General features: G+C 53.0%; 1 protein-coding gene across 1 annotated transcript in view; it reads left to right on the top strand.

Annotated features, from left to right (window-relative positions):
* The first annotated feature begins 11,721 nt into the window (after positions 1-11,721).
* The window catches only part of LOC103627398 (mitochondrial proton/calcium exchanger protein), a 30,182-nt gene continuing 18,144 nt past the window's right edge, over positions 11,722-23,759 (top strand). The window contains exons 1-7 of the mRNA XM_008647687.4: positions 11,722-11,962; positions 13,690-14,345; positions 14,442-14,754; positions 15,050-15,196; positions 15,357-15,445; positions 15,541-15,633; positions 16,339-16,465. Coding sequence (XP_008645909.1) covers positions 13,750-14,345; positions 14,442-14,754; positions 15,050-15,196; positions 15,357-15,445; positions 15,541-15,633; positions 16,339-16,465 — 1,365 coding nt within the window. The 5' untranslated portion in view covers positions 11,722-11,962; positions 13,690-13,749. The remainder of the gene's footprint in view (positions 11,963-13,689; positions 14,346-14,441; positions 14,755-15,049; positions 15,197-15,356; positions 15,446-15,540; positions 15,634-16,338; positions 16,466-23,759) is intronic.

Here is a 23,759-nt window from a genome sequence, read left to right as displayed (position 1 = left end):
ATGTACTTCAGACTTTTATGATCTGTGTAGATGTCGCACTTCTGCCCATACAGGTAATGTCTCCAGGTCTTTAAGGCATGAACTACTGCTGCCAATTCCAGGTCATGTGTGGGATAATTCTTCTCATGGATCTTCAGCTGTCGAGACGAGTATGCTACAACTCTCCCTTCTTGCATTAGCCCACATCCCAATCCGGTGTACGAAGCGTCGCAATACACTGAGAATGACTTGTGAACATCAGGCAGGACTAACACAGGAGCTGTAGTCAATCTATTCTTCAGTTCTTCAAATGCTTCCTGACACTTTTGGGTCCACTTAAACTCAACTTTCTTTGCTAGTAACGCTGTCATTGGTCTAGCAATCTTTGAGAAGCCTTCGATGAAACGCCTATAATATCCGGCCATCCCAATGAAGCTCTTGATCCCACGAACATCCTTCGGTGCTTTCCAGTTCAGGATATCTGCTACTTTCTTTGGATCCACTGCTAACCCATCTTGATTTATGATGTGACCCAGAAATAAGACTTCATGAATCCAGAACTCGCATTTGCCCAGCTTGGCATACAACTGATGCTCTCGAAGTCTTTGCAATACCATCTTCAAATGCTCTACATGATCTTCCTTAATTTTAGAGTATATGAGAATGTCATCGATGAACACTACCACAAACTTGTCCAGATAATCCATGAACACACTGTTCATCAGGTACATAAAGAAGGCTGGCGCATTTGTCAAACCAAAGGACATAACCGTGAACTCATATAACCCGTACTTGGTGATGAATGCCGTCTTCGGTATATCCGAGGGTCGGATTCTGAGTTGATGATAACTAGATCTTAGATCTATCTTCGAGAATACGCTGGCACCTCTGAGCTGGTCGAACAAATCTTCTATCCTTGGCAGGGGGTACTTGTTCTTGACAGTGACTTCATTCAAGGCTCTGTAGTCTATGCACATCCTTTTGGTACCATCTTTCTTCTCTACAAACAACACTAGAGCGGCCCAAGGCGAGGTGCTTGGCCTGATGTAACCCTTCTCTAACATCTCATCTATCTGCTTCTTGAGTTCCACCAATTCTGGTCCAGACACTCGGTAGGCTCTTTTGGAAATGGGGGCGGTACCAGGGATAAGCTCTATGGCAAATTTGACTTTTCTCTCGGGTGGCATGCCTGTTAGCTCCTCGGGAAACACATCCGGAAAGTCTGACACAACCTTGATAGCCTCGAGCGGGTTGGGCTCCTTACTATCAACTGAAATCTGGTGACAGACTCCCTCTTCTGACTTAGGCATCCTTAACTCGGCCACTACCTCTTCTCCTGACGGGGACTTCAATGTTACGGTCCTCTTGTCACAACTAACATTTGCTTCATACTTCATTAACCAGTTCATCCCTAGAATAACATCTATCCCAGGGGTGTCTATTACTATTAAGTCACTGGGGAATCCTATCCCCCTTATTTCCACCATTATGTTTGAACATATTTTATCTGTTTGCACCTTGCCACCAACCGAATTAATCCTCATGGGTGGCATCATTGCCTCTACTGAGATGCTATGCAATTCTACCCATGTTGCAGTGACAAATGAATGAGTTGCACCAGTATCAAATAGCACTTTCGCGGGATGAGATTCGACTGAGAACATACCTACTGCCACGTCTGGTGCATCCTGGATCGCTTCGGCTTCCAAGTGGTTCACCTTTCCACGGTTGTACGCTTGGCTACGATTGCCTGCTGCCGGCTGCAGTACACCTTGCCTTGCTGGGGCATTGGGGTTGGTTTGCTGCTGAGCCGTCTTCTTTGGGCACTGCATCGCCCAGTGGCCTTGTTCTCCACAGTGGAAACATCCTCTGCCTCCTCCTTGTGCTGGGGCTGCTTGGTTGCTCTGATTCGCTGCTGGGGCAGGAAGGCGAGGTGCCTGGTTGTTCTGCTTCTGATACTGATTACCTCCTTGCTGGCTGTGCTGACGATACTGCTGCTGCTGCTGCGGGTACTGTCTCTGAAACTGCTGCTGATGCGGACGCTGATTCTGATTCTGATATCCCTGTGGGTGACCAGATCTGCCTTGCTGAGATGAACTGCCTGAGAAACGCGGACGGCTGATGCCTCCGGACTGGGGTCCATTCATCTTGCGCTTCCGATCTTCCATATCCTTACGCTTCTTCTCAGTCATAACTGCCCTATCGATCAGATGCTGGAAGGTGGGGAAGGTGTGATTCATCAGCTGGTAATGCAGGGGATCCACCAAACCTCTCATGAACCTGTACTGCCTCTTGGCATCAGTGTTGACATCCTCGGGTGCATAACGAGACAGCTGCAGAAACTTGTCTCTGTACTCACTAACAGACAGGGGTCCCTGCTTCAGAGCCAGAAACTCCTCCTTCTTCACGATCATCAGTCCCTCCGGCACATGGTACCGACGGAAACTCTCGCTGAATTCCTCCCAGGTGATGGCTTCGGGGTCAGCATGGGTGGCGAGGTAGGACTCCCACCAGGACTGGGCTGCTCCCCTCAGCTGGCGGGGACCATATAGAACCTTCTCCCTGTCGTCGCATTGGGCGGTGCGTAGCTCCCTCTCCACTGCGCGCAACCAGTCTTCTGCATCCATGGGGTCAGCAGAATGGGCGAAGGTAGGAGGGTGCCCTCTCATGAACTCACCACGCTTATCTCGTGGCATCTGGGGCATCTGCACTTGCAATTGGGGTTGGGGTTGCTGTTGAGCCTGCTGCATGGCTGCCAGGGTCTGCCCGATGGCTTGCACCGCCTGGGTCTGCATCAAGAACATCTGCTCCACTGACATCGGGGGTGGTGGGGGAGGCTGCCTCTGATTTTCCTCCTGCTGGTCATGCTGCTCCAGCTGAGCACGCCTGTTGCATCGGCGCCTGTTGTCAGACATCTGTGGAAGACATTCATACATCAGCATTGATCTTACAACCCTTCAGCATAAGAAAAGAGAATACAGAATTCTTCATGACACTGAGTGAACAAAGAGCTTCACTGATCCTCATTCATGATTCAACACAGCTTCTCAGATAAATAAGGAAAGTAAGAGTAAATGGCTTCCCAACTAAACAACTGACTTCATTAATATTACTAGCTAAGCCGAACTGCAGGGGAAACCCGCAGGTTGGCAACAGTCATTACAAAGATTCGAATCCAGCACAAGTTCATCATAACAAGCATGCAAACAACTGATAAGCAAACTAAACTAAATGGAAGCAACTGATAAGCAAACTAAACTGACTACCTAAGACTGAGACATCTGACTTAAGAATTATTACAAACTCCGACGCTAACGATCTAAGGATCCAGATCTATCCTGGTCTTACAGACAGGGGAACCATAAGTGTGGTGACCACGTGGCGGTGAGCGGTATGGGTGCTGAGTCCCGACAGGAGCGGGGGAACCACCCTCCTGGTGATGGCGCTCTGCCAACTCAGCACGCAACTCCGCAATCTCCGTTCGAGCCCTGCTTAGCTCGTCCAGAGAGTGGTCCAGCTCCGTGTTAAGCACTGCGACTAGGTTGACTGTGCTGCTCAACCTAGGGTTAGCCTCACTAACAGGTGAAACAACCACACTCTCTGTGCTGCCAGTAGGGCGGCGGGGGTAGTACCGAAGGTTAAGACCGTCGGCCACGCCACCGAACAGAGAACAGTACTGGGAGAGTGCACGTCGTGCTGCATCCTGCATAGCCGCCTCTGCAGTGTCCCTCTCGGAGATGGAATAGTGCTCCGAAACGGCCTCCGCACCCCGGAGGTCATCCTCCGGACGGCGAACTAGGCAGGTAGCCTCCCAGCGGTCCGGGTACCTCCCGCGACTGTGCTGGTAGACTACACAACGATACTTGATCGACCAGGTGTGCCGGTCGAAAGCCTGGCGCAGCAAGGTGTCGAGTGCGTCGTGGAAGTGACAACCGCGAGCGGCGTCACGGGTGATGGGTCGGGCGACCCATCCTTCCGCCTCCTGCGGCTCAGAGGACTCCGTGTTGTGGTCTGAGTCGTCGTCGTCGGGGTCTCCTCCAGGATCTCCACCAGTAGCTCCTCCAACAGCCGGGACGTCCCGCGGTGGAACAAGGGGCGCCTCCAGCTGGGCGACAGAGGAACGGGGTCTCACGGTCTCCACCTCCTGCTGGGGTGAGGAGGAAGAGCCCTGCTGCTCTCCGTGCTGGCGCTGGCGTTCCTGCTCCTCACGCAGGCGGTGGTGCAGCCTCTCTAGGTGACTCGACTGTCCGGACACTGTGCGGTGCAGAGGACGCTCCGCAAGTCGAGACGGCAGGAAAGGAATCACCGACTTACGTGCAGTGTGTCTAAGACGAGCCATCTACAAAAGACACCGTAAGCATAAGAGTAAGAGCAGAACTAATATGACAAGTGAATAAACCAAGGACAGAATAAGATAAAAATTTTAACAAGGTATTGTATAGATAGATAGTAAAATATAGGGTTGGTCGAGGTGACCGACTTTTTTTTGAAGTAACATCAGATGTCAAGGTGAGGGGGAGGGTCAATAGTCCTTAGTACGACCAGTGCTACTCTAGGTCAGCGGTCCTACAGTCAGCATGGGCTTTGATACCACTTATGTCACACCCGGTTTTGGAAGGCAAACCGAATGCGAACTATGTACGTGCCAGGATCAGAACTCACGTACACAGCGATTACATAAATGAACATCATCACACAATGCTCGAATAATAACATAAAAGGGTACTTATTACATCATAGAGTCATAGACATCCACATATTCATTGTCTTAACAAGTAAATCAAAGTGTTAAACGAAACGCAGTAAAGATAAAGCCTCCACAGGCAGCTGACTGGGGGTTGCCGCCAACCCACTCCTAGAATTCATCGTAGTCTTGAAACTCCTGGAAGTCTCCTTCCACGGCTTCGCCTTCTCCTGAGCAGTGGTTACAATGTGGGCAACCTGGTGTTTTGTGGTAAAGCAAGGATGAGTACACATCAACGTACTCAGCAAATGTCCCGTTTGGCTGAGGTGGACTAGCTTTATGTGGAGTTAGGCTCAAGCAGTTGCTTTTAGTTGGTCAGGTACTTATCATTAGTAGAAGCCAGATTTTAGCATTAACCAACCCGTAAACCATTTCCTCGTCGAGGAACATCATCATCATAGTCGAACCAAAACCATATCATAATCATTGTATCTCGGACCATCTGTATCTCTAATCAAAGAGGATCCCAAGGCTGCTCTTAACCGTGAGCACGGCTGATATACCAGTTTCACTACCCTCTGCAGAGGTTGCACACTTTACCCATGAGTCATGATTCCCTTTCTACCCGGGGAGAGCTACTCCCCATTGACCACTACCTAGGTGGTCCGGCAGGGCATCACTACGTAGCTTTTACAAAGATTCCCTAGAGATCGTAGCTGCCCGTTAGGTTTCTCCAGTTTGATAAACACAGTACCCCTCCCCGCAGGAGAGTGACTAACAAAGAGCAAAACGAAAGAACCTCGGCACTCAGCCTCAGCAGAGCAAGCACTGTGCCTGGACCCCATTGACGACACGACGGCTAAGCAACTACACCTTTAGTTCATCTAATTAATCAGCTAAGGGCATCCCATTTCACCCTCATGGTTGCACTGTTATCCCGGGTGGTCTCTCAACGAACCAGTCCTTACGGAGAGGTACTCAGGAAACAGCCTGAGCCCCCTAGAGTATCACAAGATCATCAACATCAACAGGATAACAGTATCATAAATAGTCACATCATGTTCATTGATTATGTTAAAGCAATAGCAAAGTGCTAACCATAACAACCCAATAGGTCATCAAGGACAAAGTAAAGTGTAAAGCTAGTCAATCCTTAGGTTTCAAGTGAGTAATGCGGGGTAGTAAGTTATAAATGAATAGGACATAGTGGGACAGAGGACACTTGCCTTCACCAAACTGCTGCTCAGGGACTTCCTCTGCAACTGCCTCGGGAAACACACACTGCTCGTTGTCTACGTAAAGCAATCATTCACACTATGCACTTGGGAAAATAACAACAAAAACAATATACCAAACATATGCAGCAGAGAGAGGTCACAAGTTCATACTTGAAAAGGGATAGGCACTCTGGTGTTCCCTAGGTCTGGAGTAGAGGACTATACAAAGTGATTCATTATCCACTAATCAAGTTTAAGTCAGTGGTGGAATTAAATCATCACCTGGTTTTAAGTTCCTAAACTTAAGTGTTTGAGTCCATAAGCTTAAGTGTTCCAACTTTTATTAAAGTCTACTATCTTTTATTTATCTCAAATAGGGTTCCCATAACATTAACTTTATCCTAATGATTAACCATTAATTGGGACATGGGAACAGCAGGGAAACATTGCATAAACAGATAGATAATAATATTATGAACATTTTGCAATTTGAAGCACCTAATTTGGAGTTCATATGGCAAAGTTATGAATTTTACAAGTTTAGGGGTTAAAATTATACCCTAAGGACTTATTTTGAATTAAATAAAAGGTCCGAGGACCTAACTGCGAGAAACCAGGGACGGCGGGCGCAAATTCCAGAAAACAGGGGGTTCTTTAAGAAAATGTGCGGGCGAAGGGGTATCGGGCGCCTACAGCCGTTGGATCTCAGATCTACGGCCAGGATTAGATCCTGCGGGCGGGCGCGCGGGCGCGCGGCGGCGGGAGCGGCTGACAGGCGGGGCCGGGCGGACAGCGCGGGCGCGGGCGACTGGCAGGCGGGACCGGGCGGACAGCGCGGGCGCGCGGGCGACTGGCAAGTGGGGCCTAACGGGCAGAGGGACGGGGTGAGGGGGCAGTGGGCCTGGGCCGCTGGATCTCTGGCGGACGGCCAGGATTAGGTCCGGGCGAGTTGAATCAGGGCCGCCCGATCTGGGCTGAACGGCGGAGATCGGATGGGCGGCCTGGGTCTTCCCTACGGCTAGCTGGGCGGCGGCGCTCGTCCCCGCGGCGGAGGGCTCGCCGGAGACGAGGGGCGCGGGCGATTGGCGGGGCTCTGGGGCAATCCGAGTGGTCGGGGAGGCTAGGGAGGGCACGGGGACTCCATTGGTGGGGTCTGGGTCAGGGCAGAGGCACCGGAGGGGGGCGGTTCACGGCGGGGCGGCTCGGCGGCGGGGTTACTCTACTCCGGCGAGCAATCAAACGCAACAGAGAGCAAAACAAAGGGCGATAGGGGCGGGAGAGGTCCCTTACCTCAAGGCGGGCTCCGGGGACTCCTCGGCGGCGACAGAGACGCGACGGGGACCCGGGTCGACGGTGGCGGCTGCACGGCGGACGACGGGTGAGCGCGGGCAGAGAGAAATAGGGAGGGGAAGAGGGAATTGGGGTGCGTTCCGGGTTGCGGACGTCGGGGCGGAGCTCACCGGGGCTAGGGGCGCGGCGGAGCTCCAACGGCGACGAGGAACCGAGCTCGGGACGGCGGGGTTATGGCGGCGGCGCTCTGCGTGCGCGCAGCGAGGGGGAAAGAGGGTCTACTGGAGCGCAAATGGGGGAGAGGGTGAGGGCGAGTGGGGCTCGGGGCTCAAGTGGCCAGGGGCGGGTCAGTTCCGAGCTCCACGCGCGACGTGGGCGCGGGGAAGGCGGGCGCGAGCAGCTCGGCGGCGGTTACGCGGGGACGACGGGGCTGACAGCCCGGGCCCGCGACGCAGAGAGAGAGAAGAAAGCGGGTGCGGGCGCGAGAGAAGCGGGGCTGACGGGTTGGGCCCACGGGCAGAGAGAGAGCGAGGGAGCGGGCGCGCGCGGGGAAGCGGCAGCGCCGACAGGTGGGGCCGGGCGAGCAGAGAGAGAAGGGGGCGGGTACGCGGGAGGCGACCGCGCCGACAGGCCGGGCCCGCTGCGCAGAGAGAGGAGGGGAGAGAGGCGCGCGCGCGAGGTGGGCCGACTGGGCCGAAAGGCCGAGGGGGGGCGGGTAAGTGGGCTGCTTTGTCTTTTTCTTTTATTCTGAATTGTTTTTCCCTTTTCTTTTTACCTATTCTATTTGATTCAAATTCAAATGAGCCCCAAATCCAAATTAGACTTTTTGAGAATTATGCACCAAACAAAAGTGAAATCTAGGGTTCAACATGATGCAACAATTCATACTCCCTTAGGGTTTAACATAATAAACTATAACTACAAGTAAAATAAGCACTTAGCTCCTATAGAAATGAGAGAGACAAGAATTAGGAAGGATGAGAAAAGGAAGTAACACCTGAATTTGTGAATATGAGCAAAGAAATTTTATACCCCCAAATTCAGGGTGTTACAGTGGTGGCCTGACCCTGACGACATCGGCGACGCGGTGCTGGAGACCCTGGGGCAGGTGACGTATTTCTCCGGCCGGGGGTTGGCCCGCCCATGCCTGCCCGACGTCCCGGCGGATCGACTCAAGCGCTCCTGCTCCCTCGTCGATCCTGGCCTGCGCCCCGCGGACTTGCTCGAGCTGTGGGTCATAACCCCCCGCCGGGACGGGGACCACAGCTAGCTCCCGCGGGATGTCAGCGCGAGGCACCGGCCCAGGGGGAGCACCGTCCTCCGGCATGCCGAGATGGTTGCCTCCGGAGGGACCCCCTAGATCGACGTGGAAACATTCGCGGCTTGGGCCGCAGTCCTCGTCGTCGAGGCTGCGGCTACCGTCGGAACAGTCGGAGAGGCAGTAGTCACATGCGGTCATGAAGTTCCGCATGGCACTGGGGTTGCCAAATCCGGAGAAATCCCAACAGATGTTGGGGTCGTCATCTTCCTCGGACCCAGAAGGCCCGTAGGTCGAGACGTCCGTCAGCCGGTCCCAAGGCGACCGCAAGCGAAACCCCAGAGGGTTTGTACTCGCCTCTACAAGGGCGCCCGCCAAAGCGAGATCGCTAGGCGGGTTGAGGCTGAGTATAAATGACGTAGGATGGGAATCGGTTGGTACCTTTTTGTCATCGAGCGGCGATGAAGTCACGTCGAGGACTGACTGCATCGTCGCCTCCGGTACGAGGGCGACGTCCTGCAAGCTTTTCGCAAGCACGCTGGCGTCGTCCACTTGCTCGGGATCGGCGTGTCGCGGGGAGACGGCGCTCGCCTTCGTCTCAAACGCGAGGTCGACGCCCAACGCGCCCCCCGTTGGGGTGCTAGGGACGTCGACTCGCTCGACAGCCGACGAGGCGCGGCCTCCTGCTTGGCCTTGGTTGCCCCGCCTCCTCCTCCGTTGGCGGGGGAGAGGACGGGGCGAGCTCGAATGTTGTTCTTCCGCCACGCGGGGAAGACGTCGTCGATTCCGCCGCCGGCGGGCGGGCTGTCGGCCGCCATTGTCGTTGTCGCGCGGCGGTGGAAGGAGTATCATGTCGTAGCTGCTGTCGAGGGACATGAACTCAAGACTCCCGAAACGGAGCACCGTCCCGGGTTGGAGAGGTTGTCGGAGACTGCCCATCTGGAGCTTGACGGGAAGCTTTTCGTCAACACGCAGCATGCCCCTACCTGGCGCGCCAACTGTCGGCGTTTCGAGACCGGGGGGTCCCTCAGGCCGACGAGTGAGTGTCGCGTGCCCCATTCCAGATAGGTCGAGCGCGTGGGCGATCGCGAAGGGGGGAAAGGAGCGAGGCGGCCGGAGACCGGCACGAGAGAGGTGGGAATCCCGCGGCCTTCGTGTTTGTCCCGCGCCCAGGTCGGGTGCGCTTGCAGTAGGGGATTACAAGCGTCCACGCGGGTGAGGGAAGCGAGCGGCCCCAAGAGAGCGCCTGTCCCGTCCTCGTCTCGCGCGGCCAACCCTCTCTAAGAGGGCCCTGGTCCTTCCTTTTATAGACGCAAGGAGAGGATCCAGGTGTACAATGGGGGTGTAGCAGAGTGCTACGTGTCTAGTGAGGGAGAGCTAGTGCCCTGAGTACATGCTAATGTGGCAGCCGGAGAGATCTTGGAACCCAACTAGTGTGACGTCGTGGCCGTCGGAGGAGCGGTGGAGCCTGGCGGAGGGACAGCTGTCGGAGCGGTAGTGTCCTTGCTGACGTCCTCCTGCTTCCGTAAGAGAGCTGAGAGCCGCCGTCGTCACAGGGCATGCGGGGCGCCATCATCGCCTATCTGGTGGAGACAGCCAGATGGGACACCGGTCTTGTTCTCTGCGGCCCGAGTCAGCTCGGGGTAGGGTGATGATGGCGCTTCCTGTTGACGTGGCTGGCCTGCGCCCTAGGTTGGGCGACGTGGAGGCTCCTCCGAAGCCGAGGTCGAGTCTGTCTTCCATGGCCGAGGCCGAGTCCGAGCCCCTGGGTCGGGCGAGGCGGAGGTCGTCGGCAGAGGCCAGGGCGGTGTCCGAGCCCTGGGGTCGGGCGAAGCGGAGTTCGTCGTCTTCCGGGTCTTAGCCCGAGTCCGAGCCCTGGGTCAGGCGGAGCGGAGTTCGCCGTCTTCCGGGTCTTAGCCCGAGTCCGAGCCCTGGGTCGGGCGGAGCGGAGTTCGCCGTCTTCCGGGTCTTAGCCCGAGTCCGAGCCCTGGGTCGGGCGGAGCGGAGTTCGCCGTCTTCCGGGTCTTAGCCCGAGTCTGAGCCCTGGGTCGGGTGGAGCGGAGTTCGCCGTCTTCCGGGTCTTAGCCCGAGTCCGAGCCCTGGGTCGGGCGGAGCGGAGTTCGCCGTCTTCCGGGTCTTAGCCCGAGTCCGAGCCCTGGGTCGGGCGGAGCGGAGTTCGCCGTCTTCCGGGGCTGAGCCCGAGTCCGAGCCCTGGGTCGGGCGGAGCTTCCTATGGTGCCTTTGGCAGGGACTGGCTTCCTGTCAGCATCACTCTGTCAAGTGGCGCTGCAGTCGGAGTGGCGCAGGCGGCGCTGTCCTTCTGTCAGGCCAGTCAGTGGAGCGGCGAAGTGACGGCGGTCACTTCGGCTCTGCCGGAGGGCGCGTGTCAGGATAAAGGTGTCAGGCCACCTTTGCGTTAAATGCTCCTGCGATTTGGTCGGTCGGTGTGGCGATTTTAGTCAGGTTTGCTTCTTAGCGAAGGCAAGGCCTCGGGCGAGCCGAAGATGTGTCCGCCGTTGGAGGGGGGCCTCGGGCGAGACGGAAATCCTCCGGAGTCGGCTGCCCTTGTCCGAGGCTAGGCTCGGGCGAGGCATGATCGAGTCGCTCGAATGGACTGATCCCTGACTTAATCGCACCCATCAGGCCTTTGCAGCTTTATGCTGATGGGGGTTACCAGCTGAGAATTAGGAGTCTTGAGGGTACCCCTAATTATGGTCCCCGACACGTTGTTTTCCATCCTTCAAACAATTGCAACGAAATAAGGGGCAAAGGAACCAAATTTCGTCCAAACAATTATCCATTACTATGACCTGACTCAAAATTTTCTTTGCAAAACATACATTAGTCACAATAATCATATGTTGTTACTAATCATCAAAACATTTGAGGATCTAGATGCTTCCAGTGTCAGCTAGCTCGAGAGTTGACTTTTGAAAATACCTTAGGGGTACTAGAAGGATATTAATATCGTCTAGAGGGGGTAAAAAGAAAATTATAAAACTTTAACTCTGTTAAACTCGACTTACTTGATTATGACATATCGGTACAGTGAAATAATATCCTAGTCTGATAAGTACCTGTGGTTTACAAATACTTGTACCAAATATAATGTAAGAAGTGCAAGTAATAGAAATAAAGGAAATTTAGATCTATATCATGAAAAGATTACAACTATATATATATATAATTTCACTTATATATGGGGTTCACATGACTCAATGACATATGGAGCCAATGATATATATCTAAATTTGTAATCTTTTAATGATATATATCCAATTATTTCTAGAAATAAACACAAATTGACTGTAACCTGTTTGACCGGTAGAGCATACTACCCAACAGCCGCCACAACGCTCCTCCTACGTTTCTTTCTTCCTCCACACGCCTGCTTGTTCACCTCCATGGCTGATGGCTCCATCTCCTCCTGTCCCTAACCCCCTCCGGCCCTCCCCTCCTCCAAAGCCCTAAACCCCACGTAGCTCGGTGTGTCAGTCCACTCGCCCGCCCGGTCGGCGCCGCACCCATCTTTCGGTGAGCGCCCGCTTCCGTCTTGCTTCAGGAGGCGTTCCTCTCTGTCTCCCTCTCTCAGTCTTTCTCTCTTCCGTGTTACTTTCTGTTCCCTATTGGGCATTGGCATTATGTTTTAGGTTCTGTTTGGTGCGACTCGAGTTCGCTCTCCGTTGCATCGGTGGTTTGGTGATGATCCAGGATTCCATGGATGGTTTGACCAGTGGGATCGCCGATCAGTGACTCCGCGTGCTGCTCTTTGTAATTTTAATTTTGGTCATTTTTGGGGGGAAATTTCAGTGGCGATCGGTGAGTTTTGGGCATTTCAGGGTCTATGCGGTAACGAAAAGGACCGAATTGAAACTGTGCTTAATCGCTAATCCATCCCAACGAGTTATTTTTTAATGAAGAAACCACGGTGGCCTTAATCGGCTAATCGCTAACGCCTTGTTCGTTTGTGTTGGACTGCACCAGAAATCGTTCCAGCTAATCAAAGTTTATATAAATTAGAGAAGCAATCTGGTTAGGAATCGTTCCGACCCACCAATCCGGCACAAACGAACAGGCCTAAGTGATACGCGTCGTTTTGCTCGTTGCTGCCCTTTTCTTTAGGTATTGTTGCCGTACTTATTGGAGGTTTGCGCCTCGATCCATCCTTTGCCTGCACATGAACTGTAGGGGTGGTCGCTGATGAATGGTGGTGAACTTGCCCGTGCACTTGGTTATATGTTGAATTAATTTCGGACTTATCACTTATTCTAGAAAGAAGACCCACGTGTTCCTTTGTTCTTCAGTCGCTAAGGCTGGGTAGATTAATGTGGAGCTAAACCAACACGTGTCTTCCTGTTTGTTGTATTGTGGAACTGTTACTGCTGCCGACGGTAAAAGTCTTTTTCCCCGTTGATATGTGGATAATTGTCAGTTTCCACATTGAGATCAGCAAAACATGCAAAGTTTTTGGCAAAGTAGAGGGCTTGTGAAAACGTGAAGTATGAATTTCTTGGAATGGTTGGCTACTGATCTCTAGTCCATTTGTTGCTGATATTCAGAGACTGTTAGAGGAAGTGCTTTCAATGGTGTCAGAATTCGTTCACATTTGACCCATGACAGTTACTAGTGATAAATGGACAGTTGAGGCAAATAACAAGGGTTATTCTTATTTAACTTCTTACCAGCATCTGCAAGAAAACTCCAGATATTTGTTCAGCTGGGGATTCAAAATTTACATTTTCTAAAACTAAATGCTGAGGTCACATGTCAAAAGGGAAAAACATATCGCAAACTTATTTTCTGTAATGCCTATGATTGGATGAACTATGCAAAGTTGGTCACTATTAATGAATTAGCCTAACGATTCTTCTTATGAATTACTGCATCCGTTCTAAATTATAAGATGTTTTGACATTTCTAAATACATAATTTTTATTATGTATCTAGTCATAACTTATGTCTAAATACATAGCTAAAACTATGAATCTAGAAAATCCAAAACGGCTTGTAATTTAGAATGGAGGGACTAGTTGCCAGCTTCTTGTTTTTTTTGAATAATTCTATTTTTAGGCAATTCAAGACAACTGGACATTTGGTTACATTAAAACAACATCCTAGGATTCCTTGAAAATAGTTATTGAAAATTCTTGTTATGGCTGTGGTCTTGTTGCATCAAGCACCTTTGTTCTTTGCAGCTATTTTCTTTCTTTATGGGAATAATATAATCTTATGCTTATGTTTGGACAATTGTATCACTTCAGGATTCTACCCTAAAGGCATGACCTTGGTCTTCCAATCTGGAAATTGAGTAGCAATCAAGTATGGCTGCAAGAGCAATCACGAGGAGAAGGAAGTATCTTTTCGACCATGTTAAAACACCTAACCTCTCATCTTCATCCTCTACTTTCCAACATGGAAGAATTGGTTCTGAAGATGAGCCAAAAATAACACTACTGTTTCTGGAGCAAAGCTCTAGGGATTCAAGATCTGAGAAGGAGCAATACTGTGTGAATTTGACTAATAGGAATTTGGCAGGTATTGCTAATAGATTTCTGCGACGTCCAGCTCATGGGATATCTCTTTCATATTATGGAATTGGAAAGAATGACTTTGGGTTGCCACTGGGAGCTAGATCTATGCTGCAGTCAGTTCGTGCATCATCAACTGCAACCGCAGGGCAACCTAAGTTGGATATTGATGACGAACAGAGTGGGGATCAGAAGCAAAATAGAAAGAAAAAAGAGACATCCCCAGAGGAATGTGATCAGGCTGTGGAAGGCCTAAGCACTGCAAAAGCTAAAGCCAAAGCTAAACAGGTCCAAGAATCTCTCAAGGCTAGCCAATCGGCCATGCAGAAATTCTGGGCAAGGCTTTTGGGTATTGGTCCTGCTCTGCGAGCTGTGGCTTCAATGAGCAGGTCTCAGTTCCTTCATACCTAAATGCGTACATATAAGAACAATGATTGATCGGTCTCTTTCTTAACTTATGAAACTTTACCTCTTTGTTTGTTAAGGGCTGATTGGGCTGCAAAGCTTAAGCATTGGAAGGCTGAATTTGTTACTACACTGCAGCATTACTGGTTAGGGACAAAGCTACTATGGGCAGATGTTAGAATCTCATCAAGATTACTGGTGAAACTTGCTGGTGGAAAAAGCCTTTCTAGAAGAGAGAGGCAACAGCTGACACGCACAACAGCTGATATCTTCAGGCTGGTACCATTTGCTGTGTTCATCGTTGTTCCTTTCATGGAGTTCTTACTGCCAGTGTTCCTGAAGTTATTTCCAAACATGCTTCCATCAACTTTCCAAGACAAAATGAAAGAAGAGGTATGTGTTTGATTGGTTTAAGAACCTGAGATTATATTGGTCTGATGGTGTTACATTTCTCGGCATGTGAATAGTACTCTGTATGCCACAAACTCACTGCCACACATTTGTTATTAATGGATTAGTTCCATGGCACAACATACCTTACTGTTGCTCTTGTTGCTGTAGATAATCATTTTTGTGTCCCATGTTTGAACTGGGTCTCGTGTGCCATTTTGTGTCATGACTACAGAGTAAATACATTATCATAGTGCAAACTGATTGGCTCAAGGATATGATTCATTTTACTGTGCAGGAAGCATTGAAGAGGAAACTAAAAGCAAGGATGGAATATGCAAAGTTTTTGCAAGATACAGCAAAAGAAATGGCAAAGGAAGTCCAAACATCACGTAGTGGGGATATAAAACAAACTGCTGAAGATCTGGACGAGTTTTTGAACAAGGTATATATTATTTCTATGCTCCAGTTATTACTGTAATTAGTTATGTATTTTAACAAGGTATATATTCTTTCTATGCTCCAATCATTACCACAATTAGTTATGTATTGTAAACAGCTGTATGCTATTATGCGATTGGATGACATACCTAAATTTTAATTAGGTTAGGAGAGGTGAACGGGTCTCCAATGACGAAATCTTGAGCTTTGCGAAGCTTTTCAATGATGAACTTACTTTGGATAACATGAGCATGTTCGACGGTCCTTTTATCTTACCTGTGTAAATTGATCATCAAACTATCATAGTTACAATAGTGACTAAACTGTTGCTTGGTTTTGTTTCTGCAGATCACGCTTGGTAAATATGTGCAAATATATGGGTATCCGGCCTTTTGGTACAGATCACTACTTGAGGTTCATGCTTCGCAAAAAACTGCAAGAGTAAGTATTTAAATTGGTAACTGTATAAATGCTGGTTTAATTTGGATTTGGAGGGGCAGGCCCGGTGCCCACATAAGTGGCGTCTGGGGAAGGGATAAACCGAGGCAAGCCTTCCTCCGCAAATGCAGAGTGGCTGTTTCAAACCCGTGACCTGGTAACTGAGTTAGACAGCTCTCACCACCGCACCAAACCTGCCCTTCGATTTGGATCTGGAGCATCTATATATTATTCTGATTATATCTACTTAAATGGCAGTATAACATTAGCCTTACTGTACATAAACTTGCTTTTCTACCTTAATTGAAACGCAGAACTCCTGCCACTCTTTTAAAAAAACCATTATAACAGAAAATGCTCAATTTGGTAGATCAAACTGTGATGAGGCTTGTGGCCTATCTTTATATTAAGTAGTTTCAAGTAATATTTCATATTAGTCAGTTCACGGTGGACGTGCAAGCTTACCAGAATTTAGAAATTTCCGAAATAGACTTAAGTGGTGTTTAGGTTGAATAGTAGTTCAGGTTCAGCAATACACTTTTTAAAAATAAATGCTATATCATCAAGATTTTTTTTTCTTGTTTCACAATTTGCCAGTTCTTTTGCCCTTTGTCTTGTTTCTGTTTGATTTAATATGCTACCGTTTGAATTTGAACTGTCTTCTTATAGTGATGCTTATTTTTTTGATATCGGTACCTATCTTCACAGCATTAAGAATGATGATAAGATGATTCAAGCTGAGGGTGTTGAATCTCTTTCTGAAGAGGAGCTTCGGCAAGCCTGTCGGGAACGTGGTCACCTAGGTCTACTGTCAACTGAAGAGATGAGACAGCAGGTTTGCCCACTTGGCCACTTGATCCTACGACATGCGATAATTCTAGACTGTATGGTCTCAAATAATTCACTTAGTTTCTTGTTATTGGATTTTATTATGCTGTTCATTCATCTTGCAATTCACTAGTCATCCATTGTAGTCTTGCATAACTCCTGCCTTTCTGAGACAGACTTGCATCACTCTTACCATAATTTATATACAATGAAGATATATTAATTAATGTTCATTATGTGCCAAGCCACCTTATGCAAAGCTAAAATTGATCACTTTGAGACAGCGACACACACTTCTACAGCTAGTGGCATAGTGTGGTCAGAAGTGTTCCAAAAGACAGAAAGAAAGGGCTGAATTCTCTCATCCTTGTGGCTAGGGAGATATGGGAACATCTCAATGCTTGTGGCTGAGTACTAGGCCATGTATTTCAGTAGTCTTACGGGCAGTGGCAAATGAGAATAGTTTGTGGTGTTTGGCTGGTTGTCAACTGTTCATGACTACTCATCTGGTCGCTTAACCTTGACACCTAGATCAAGGTCTCTTTTGTCGTTGTTGAGTCTCTATTGTAAGTGGCACTGGCACATGTGTAACTTATATAATTAATGAAATGACACACAGTTCTCCTGTGTAATTTTACAGAAAAAGAAAAAAAAGACAGCAACACCTTAACTGAGGGGCAGATCCACACTGCATTCAGTGGTCTCCTGTGAGGCTGTGACATAAGTGTTAGACATATATGGACAGTGCAGCCATATATGGACAGTGCAGCCGTATATAGACTGATTATAGTCTTCCTTGTATAAGCATATAGCTTTCCCTGTTTAGGAGATTGTATACTTGTACTCCAAGTTACTTTGGCTATATATATGTGAGATCACCCCCTCATTGGGTGTGGTGTCTTCCCAATTCTATCTCTCTACATGGTATCACGAGTCTAGGGTCTCCCTGATTTTGTGCCCTCCCTCCCGCTGCCTCTACACCCACCACACGCCGCCGCCTGACCTAGGGCGCGACACCTACCTGCGCCGCCTCTCCCTCTGCTGCGCAGAAGTCTTGGATGTCCACGATCACCCACGTGGACTCCTCCGCCGGTGACAGCGACTCCGACTGCTCCGTCGGACTTTCTCTCCTGTTCGGCGACGACGTTCTTGCTGCCCAGATCGATCTCCCCATGGCGCTTCCCTACGCCACGATCTCTGTGCAGTCCTACGTCCCCATGAAGCTCGACCTCCGCGCGGACAACTTCTCCAAGTGGAAGGCCTGCTTCGAAGCCCTGTGTGGCACCTTCGAGCTGCTGTCCCACATCGACGGGACGGCGCCTCCCAATCCCCTCACGCCGGTTTGGCTCCAGGAGGACTGTTGCGTCCGTGCCTGGCTCTACGGCACCGTCTCCGACGCCGTCCACGACCTCATCATGACGCCCGAACCGACGGCACGCAAGCATTGGGCTATCATCACCGCCCGCTTCGAGGCGAACAAGGCGCCGCGTGCCATCTTCTTGAGCCAAGCCTTCATGACCTTGACTCAGGGAGACTTATCTGTCGAGGCCTATGGCCAGGAGATGAAGAGAGCGGCTGATCGCCTCCGCGATGTCGGCAAGCCCGTCGACGACTCCACCATGGTGCTCAACCTCCTCCGCGGCGCCAATCCCCGCTTCAGCACCACCTGCGACATCATCGCTGGTGACGCCACCATGGACTTCGTCGGCGCCCTCGACATGCTCGCCCTCAAGGAACTACGGCTGGCTGAGGAGGGCAAGATGGTCAAGTCCACTGCCCTCCACGTCTCCTCCACATCCTCCTCGTCATCCTCCGGCTGCACAGGCCCCTGCCGGTCCTGTACGCCGTCTCCCCAGCAGTTTTGGGTGCAGCACCAGCAGCCGGGGAAGCAGCAGCGCGGCGGCGGGCAGCCAAAGCGCAAGAAGACCTATTTTCGCAAGGGCGGCGGCGGCGGCAACCAACAGCAGCAGCAGCACCGTGCGCCCAACCCCACTGGACCATGGATTTGCATCAATCCGTGGGGCCAGCAGCAGGGACAAGCCGGCGGCAGCAGCGGTTCTGGAGGTGGCGGGCAGACATGGCGCGCTACGAACAGTGGCCAGCAGCGTGGTGGCCCCGACCTTCTCGGGTCCTCCCCGCAGGCCCACACCGCGATCAGCGACCAGTAGTCTGCCGGCCCCCAGTACTTCGACACGGCGGGCCTCATGGCGGCGCTGCAGCAAATGTCGCTGCAAGGTGACGCCTGGGTGATGGACACTGGTGCCTCTACACATATGCACTCCTCTGAAGGTATCCTTCATTCTCATCTCCCAGCTGCTGCTTCTTCGATCATGGTAGGCAATGGTGCAAGTATTCCTGTCACGACCCGCGGCTCATCGATCCTTGACATCAACTCCACTAAATTTGTGTTGAACAACATCCTTGTCACTCCTTCCATAGTCTGTAATTTATTATCTGTTCGTCAATTTACCCGAGATAATGGCGGTTCTATCGAATTTGACGCTTTTGGTTTCTCTGTCAAGGAACCCAGGACGGGGCGAGTGATTCTTCGCTGCAATAGCTCAGGCGATCTCTAAACACTTTCACCAGCCGCCCAGTCCACTGCCAGCGCCCTCCTCGCAGCCTCCTCCTCAGTGTGGCATCATCGCCTAGGTCACCCCGGTCCAGCAGTCTTATCTAGTCTCAAGAGGAAAATTTTAATTTCATGTAATAAAGTAGACCACACTCTTTGTCATGCCTGTCATCTAGGCAAACATAACATCTCTCCCCGCCTTCTCAAACAGCTCGTCCTCGAGCTGTAAGTTGGGGTAAGCAACACGGAACTCTTCAAGCTTTTCCCATGTGGCGTCATCTTCAGCCAGTCCACGCCACTGTACGAGAACCTGCCACACGCCCCGCCTAAGTTGAGCGCGAAGCACCTTGGCCGGCACAGGAAGCAGCCGACCATCCATCACTGGGTCAAGCGTCCTCGGAGTTGCAGGAGGATCCCCATGGTGCGGCTTCAGCAGGCTGACGTGGAAGACATCATGGATGCGAGCACCATCTGGCAACTGCAGGCGGTAGGCTACCGACCCAATCCTTTCCTGGACACGGAAAGGGCCTGCGTAGCGAGGTCCTAGCTTTCCCTTCGCGCGCGGATGGAGGGACTGAAAGGTGCGGTGTAGCAGGCGTAGCCACACCCAGTCGCCCACCTGGAACTGGACCTCCCGATGCCCGACATTGTAATACTTTTTGGCGAGCTGCTGGGCCTGCAAAAGGCGCTGGCGCACCTCGGCCAGCATCTCATCTCTGGAGCGTAGCATGTCGTCTGCGGCCTCAGTACGTGTCGTCCCTGGCGTGTAAGGTAGCATGGACGGTGGGGATCTGCCATAGACCACCTCGAAGGGAGTGGCACGCAATGCTGTGTGGTAGGAGGTATTATAGCAATACTCCGCCCAGGACAGCCAATCCACCCATGCCCGCGGTCGATCGCCGGTGACACACCGAAGATACATCGCAATAATTTTGTTGACCACCTCCGATTGTCCATCCATCTGTGGGTGGAAGGCAGTGCTCATCTTTAGTGTCACCCCCGCCATCCTGAAGAGGTCGCGCCACACGTGCCCGGTGAAGACGGGGTCTCGGTCACTGACAATAGACAACGAGAACCCGTGCAGTTGTACGATGCCGTCGAAGAATGCCCGTGCTACGGACGACGCGGTGTAGGGGTGGCCGAGGGCGATGAAGTGGGCGTATTTGGAGAAGCGATCCACCACCGTGAGGATGACAGACTTGCCTGCCACCTTGGGCAGCCCCTCGATGAAGTCCATGGAGATGTCGGCCCACACATGGGACGACACCTCAAGGGGTTGCAGGAGGCCGCCCGGCTGCTGCGCCAGTGTCTTGTTTTGCTGGCACGTGGTGCAGGTGCGCACCCAGTCCTGGACGAGCGCGCGATCATGTGGCATGTAGAAGTCTGCCCGTAGTCGATGGAGGGTTTTCTGGATGCCCTCATGACCTGCCGAGTGCGCCAGTGTCAGCACCTGGTGGCGCAGGTCGTCGTAGTTCGGCACGAAGATGCGTGTGCCGTGCAGGAGCAGCCCGTCGACGAGGCGCCATGGCGCAGCCAATACGCCGTCCCGCATCTGCTGGAGGAGGTGCTGCCCGTCAGGTGCAGCTGCCAGTGCCCGCCTGATGTCGTTCAGCAGGGAGAATGTCGGGCCCGAGATGGCCAGTGCTGCCATAGCCGTGTCCTCCACGGCAGCCTCCGAGTCGCGGCGGGACAGGGCGTCGGCCACGGTGTTCAGGCGCCCCGGCCTGTATTCCACCGAGAAATCGAAACCGAACAACTTGCTGGTCCACTGATGCTGAGGAACTGTGGACAAGTGCTGATCCAGCAAGAATTTGAGACTGTAGTGGTCAGTCTGAACAGAAAAGTGGCGCCCCCACAAGTACGGGCGCCAGTGACGGACGACCTGCACGAGGCTGATGAACTCCCTCTCGTAGGCCGCCAACTTAAGGTGGCGGGCTGCAAATGGCTTGCTGAAGTAGGCGAGAGGTCCCGCGCCCTGATGAAGGACAGCACCGAACCCTGCACCTGACGCGTCACAGTCGACGACGAAGAGCTTGGCGAAGTCCGGCATCTGGAGCACTGGACCCGTCGTTAGGGCGTGCTTTAGGGCGTGGAAGGCTGTTGTCGCGTCATCGTCCCAGGCAAACGCGTCTCGTCGCAAGAGACGTGTCAGCGGGGCTGCGATGAGGCCGAAGTCTTTGATGAACTTCCGGTAGTACCCTGCTAGTCCCAAGAAGCCCCGGAGGCCTCGTGCAGACCGCGGGGGCGGCCAGGAGGCCACTGCCGCGACCTTGTCGGCGTCCATGGCGACCCCGCCCTCGGAGATGACATGGCCCAGATAGGCCACTGATGTGGCGCCGAAGGAACACTTGGAGCGCTTCAGGTGGAGGTGGTGTGCCTGCAATGTCTCGAGGACGGTGCCCACATGCTGGAGGTGCTCCGCCCATGATGCACTGTAGATCAGGATATCGTCGAAGAAGACAAGCACAAACTTCCGAAGATATGGGCGGAGTACGTCGTTCATCAGGGCCTGGAAAGTAGCAGGCGCGTTTGAGAGGCCGAACGGCATGACCAAGAACTCATAGTGGCCATGATGGGTGCGGAACGCCGTCTTGGCGATGTCATCGGTGTGCATCCGCACCTGGTGGTAGCCTGAGCGTAAGTCCAGCTTGGAGAAGAAACGGGCTCCATGGAGCTCGTCGAGGAGCTCGTCCACCACCGGGATCGGGAACTTGTCCTTGGACGTCTTGGCGTTGAGGGCGCGGTAGTCGATGCAGAAACGCCACGAGCGGTCCGCCTTGCGAACCAAGAGCACCGGAGCGGAGAACGGCGACGTGCTGGGTCGTATGATGCCTTGTGTGAGCATGGCCTCACACTATCGCTCCAGCTCGTCCTTCTGCAGCTGTGCGTACCGGTACGGTCGTACGGCCACCGGAGCTGTACCGGGCAGCAGGTGGATGTGATGGTCGTAGGGGCGGGCCGGGGGCAGTCCCGTGGGCTTGTTGAAGATGGCGCCATGTTGCTGCAGAAGGACGTCCATGAGGGGCTGTTGGGCAGTGTCGACGACTGCCACAGCCAGCTGCTGCGGGGCAGGCTGTTGCGTGGCCCGCACACCCTGCCAGTGGATGCGCCGGCCCTGGCGCTGGAACGACAGGGTCAGTGCTCGGAAGTTCCACTGGATGGTGCCCAGCGTCTCCAGGAAGTCCACGCCGAGGATGAAGTCGAAGCAGCCCAGGCGCATCCCGACGCACGTGATGGAGAAGGACTCGTCGTTGATGATGACGGGGACGTCGCGGGCGATGCCGGCGCAGGGTAGGCGGTCACCGTTGGCCACCGTGACCCGAAGGTGCTCGCCACCCGCCATAGCTAACCCGAGGCGGCTCATCGTGTCAGCGTTGAGGAAGTTGTGGGTTGAACCTGTGTCCATGAGGGCGAGTAGTCGCTCGCCGTTGATGGTGACTGGTAGCAGCAGCGTCTTGTCCGTCCGGATGCCCGCCAGCGCGTGTAACGAGACCACCAACGCGTTGGCTCCCGTGACGTCTGGGGCGGCCGACTCCTCAAGGGGGTCGACCCCACCCTCACCGGACGCCTCGTCGAGGAAGTCGTCGACCTCCAAGTAGAACAGCCGCTGGCAGACGTGTCCCCGAACGTAGGGTTCATCGCAGTTGAAGCAGAGCCCCTGCCGGCGCCGCTCCTGCTGCTCGCCCGGGGACAATCGGCGAAACGGGCGTGTCGGAGTCGTACTATCGCCTGGCGTCGTCGTACCGGTCGGTAGAGCCCCGGGCGGTGCTGGTGTCACGCGACCCGAGCCCTGCGCCCGTTGTGGTGGTCGCGACCCGCGCTGCTGGAATGGGGGCTAGGCCGCCGCGCGCCGTTCGAACGCCCGTGCCAGGTACATGGCAGTTTGTAGATCCTGTGGGTCGCGCAGCTCAACGTCCACCTGCAAGTACTCGGGAAGGCCGCCCACGAATAGCTCCGTCTTCTGCATGGGGGAGACGTCCCGAGCTCGACACAGCAACGCCTGGAAGCGGTCCGAGTACTCCTGGACCGTGGACAGGAAGGGGAGGTGTCCCAGTTCCGCAAGGCGAGAACCGCACACTGCTGGACCGAAGCGAAGGCGACACAGCTCGGCGAAGCGATCCCAAGACGGCATGCCCTCGTCCTGTTCCAGGGCATAGTACCACGTCTGTGCCGGCCCCTTAAGATGGTACGAGGCCAGCCACGTGCGATCCGAGGCTGGCGTGCGCTGCCCCCGAAAGAACTGCTCACAATGATTTAGCCAGTTCAGCGGATCCTCAGAGCCATCGTATGTGGCGAAATCCAGCTTGTAGTAGCGTGGAGGCGCGCGCGCCTCAGTGCCCCCGTAGGCTGTGGTCTCCACGTCGTCGTCCTGAGGCAGCCTGTGGTACGGTGACCACGCTGATGTCGCTGCGGGTACGTGGGGGCGTAAGGGCCCCCGACCCGGGAACAGGGGGTCGTCGCCGCCTCCTAACAGCATCCCGGGAGGCCCACCGACGGTGCTGCTGGGTAAGGAAGTCGTGAGCGCCGGTCGCGGGAGTGCCTCAGAGTACACTGGTGGTGAAACCGTAGGCGCGCCCTGCGCCCAAGATGGGATGGGGGATGGGGATGGTGGGAAGCGGATCATATGGATGGGGGCTGTGGTCGGTGATGCGGTGGATGAAGGCCCGGGGTCGATCGACATGCCGTACTGGTAAGAAATTGGTTGCCGGGCGAGTGGAGGGAGTGGCGC

Source organism: Zea mays, chromosome 5 (genome assembly GCF_902167145.1).
Source record: "Zea mays cultivar B73 chromosome 5, Zm-B73-REFERENCE-NAM-5.0, whole genome shotgun sequence".
NCBI classification, from domain to species: Eukaryota; Viridiplantae; Streptophyta; class Magnoliopsida; order Poales; family Poaceae; genus Zea; species Zea mays.
Note: the sequence above shows the minus strand (reverse complement) of the source record. Positions and strands in the feature narration are given on the sequence as shown.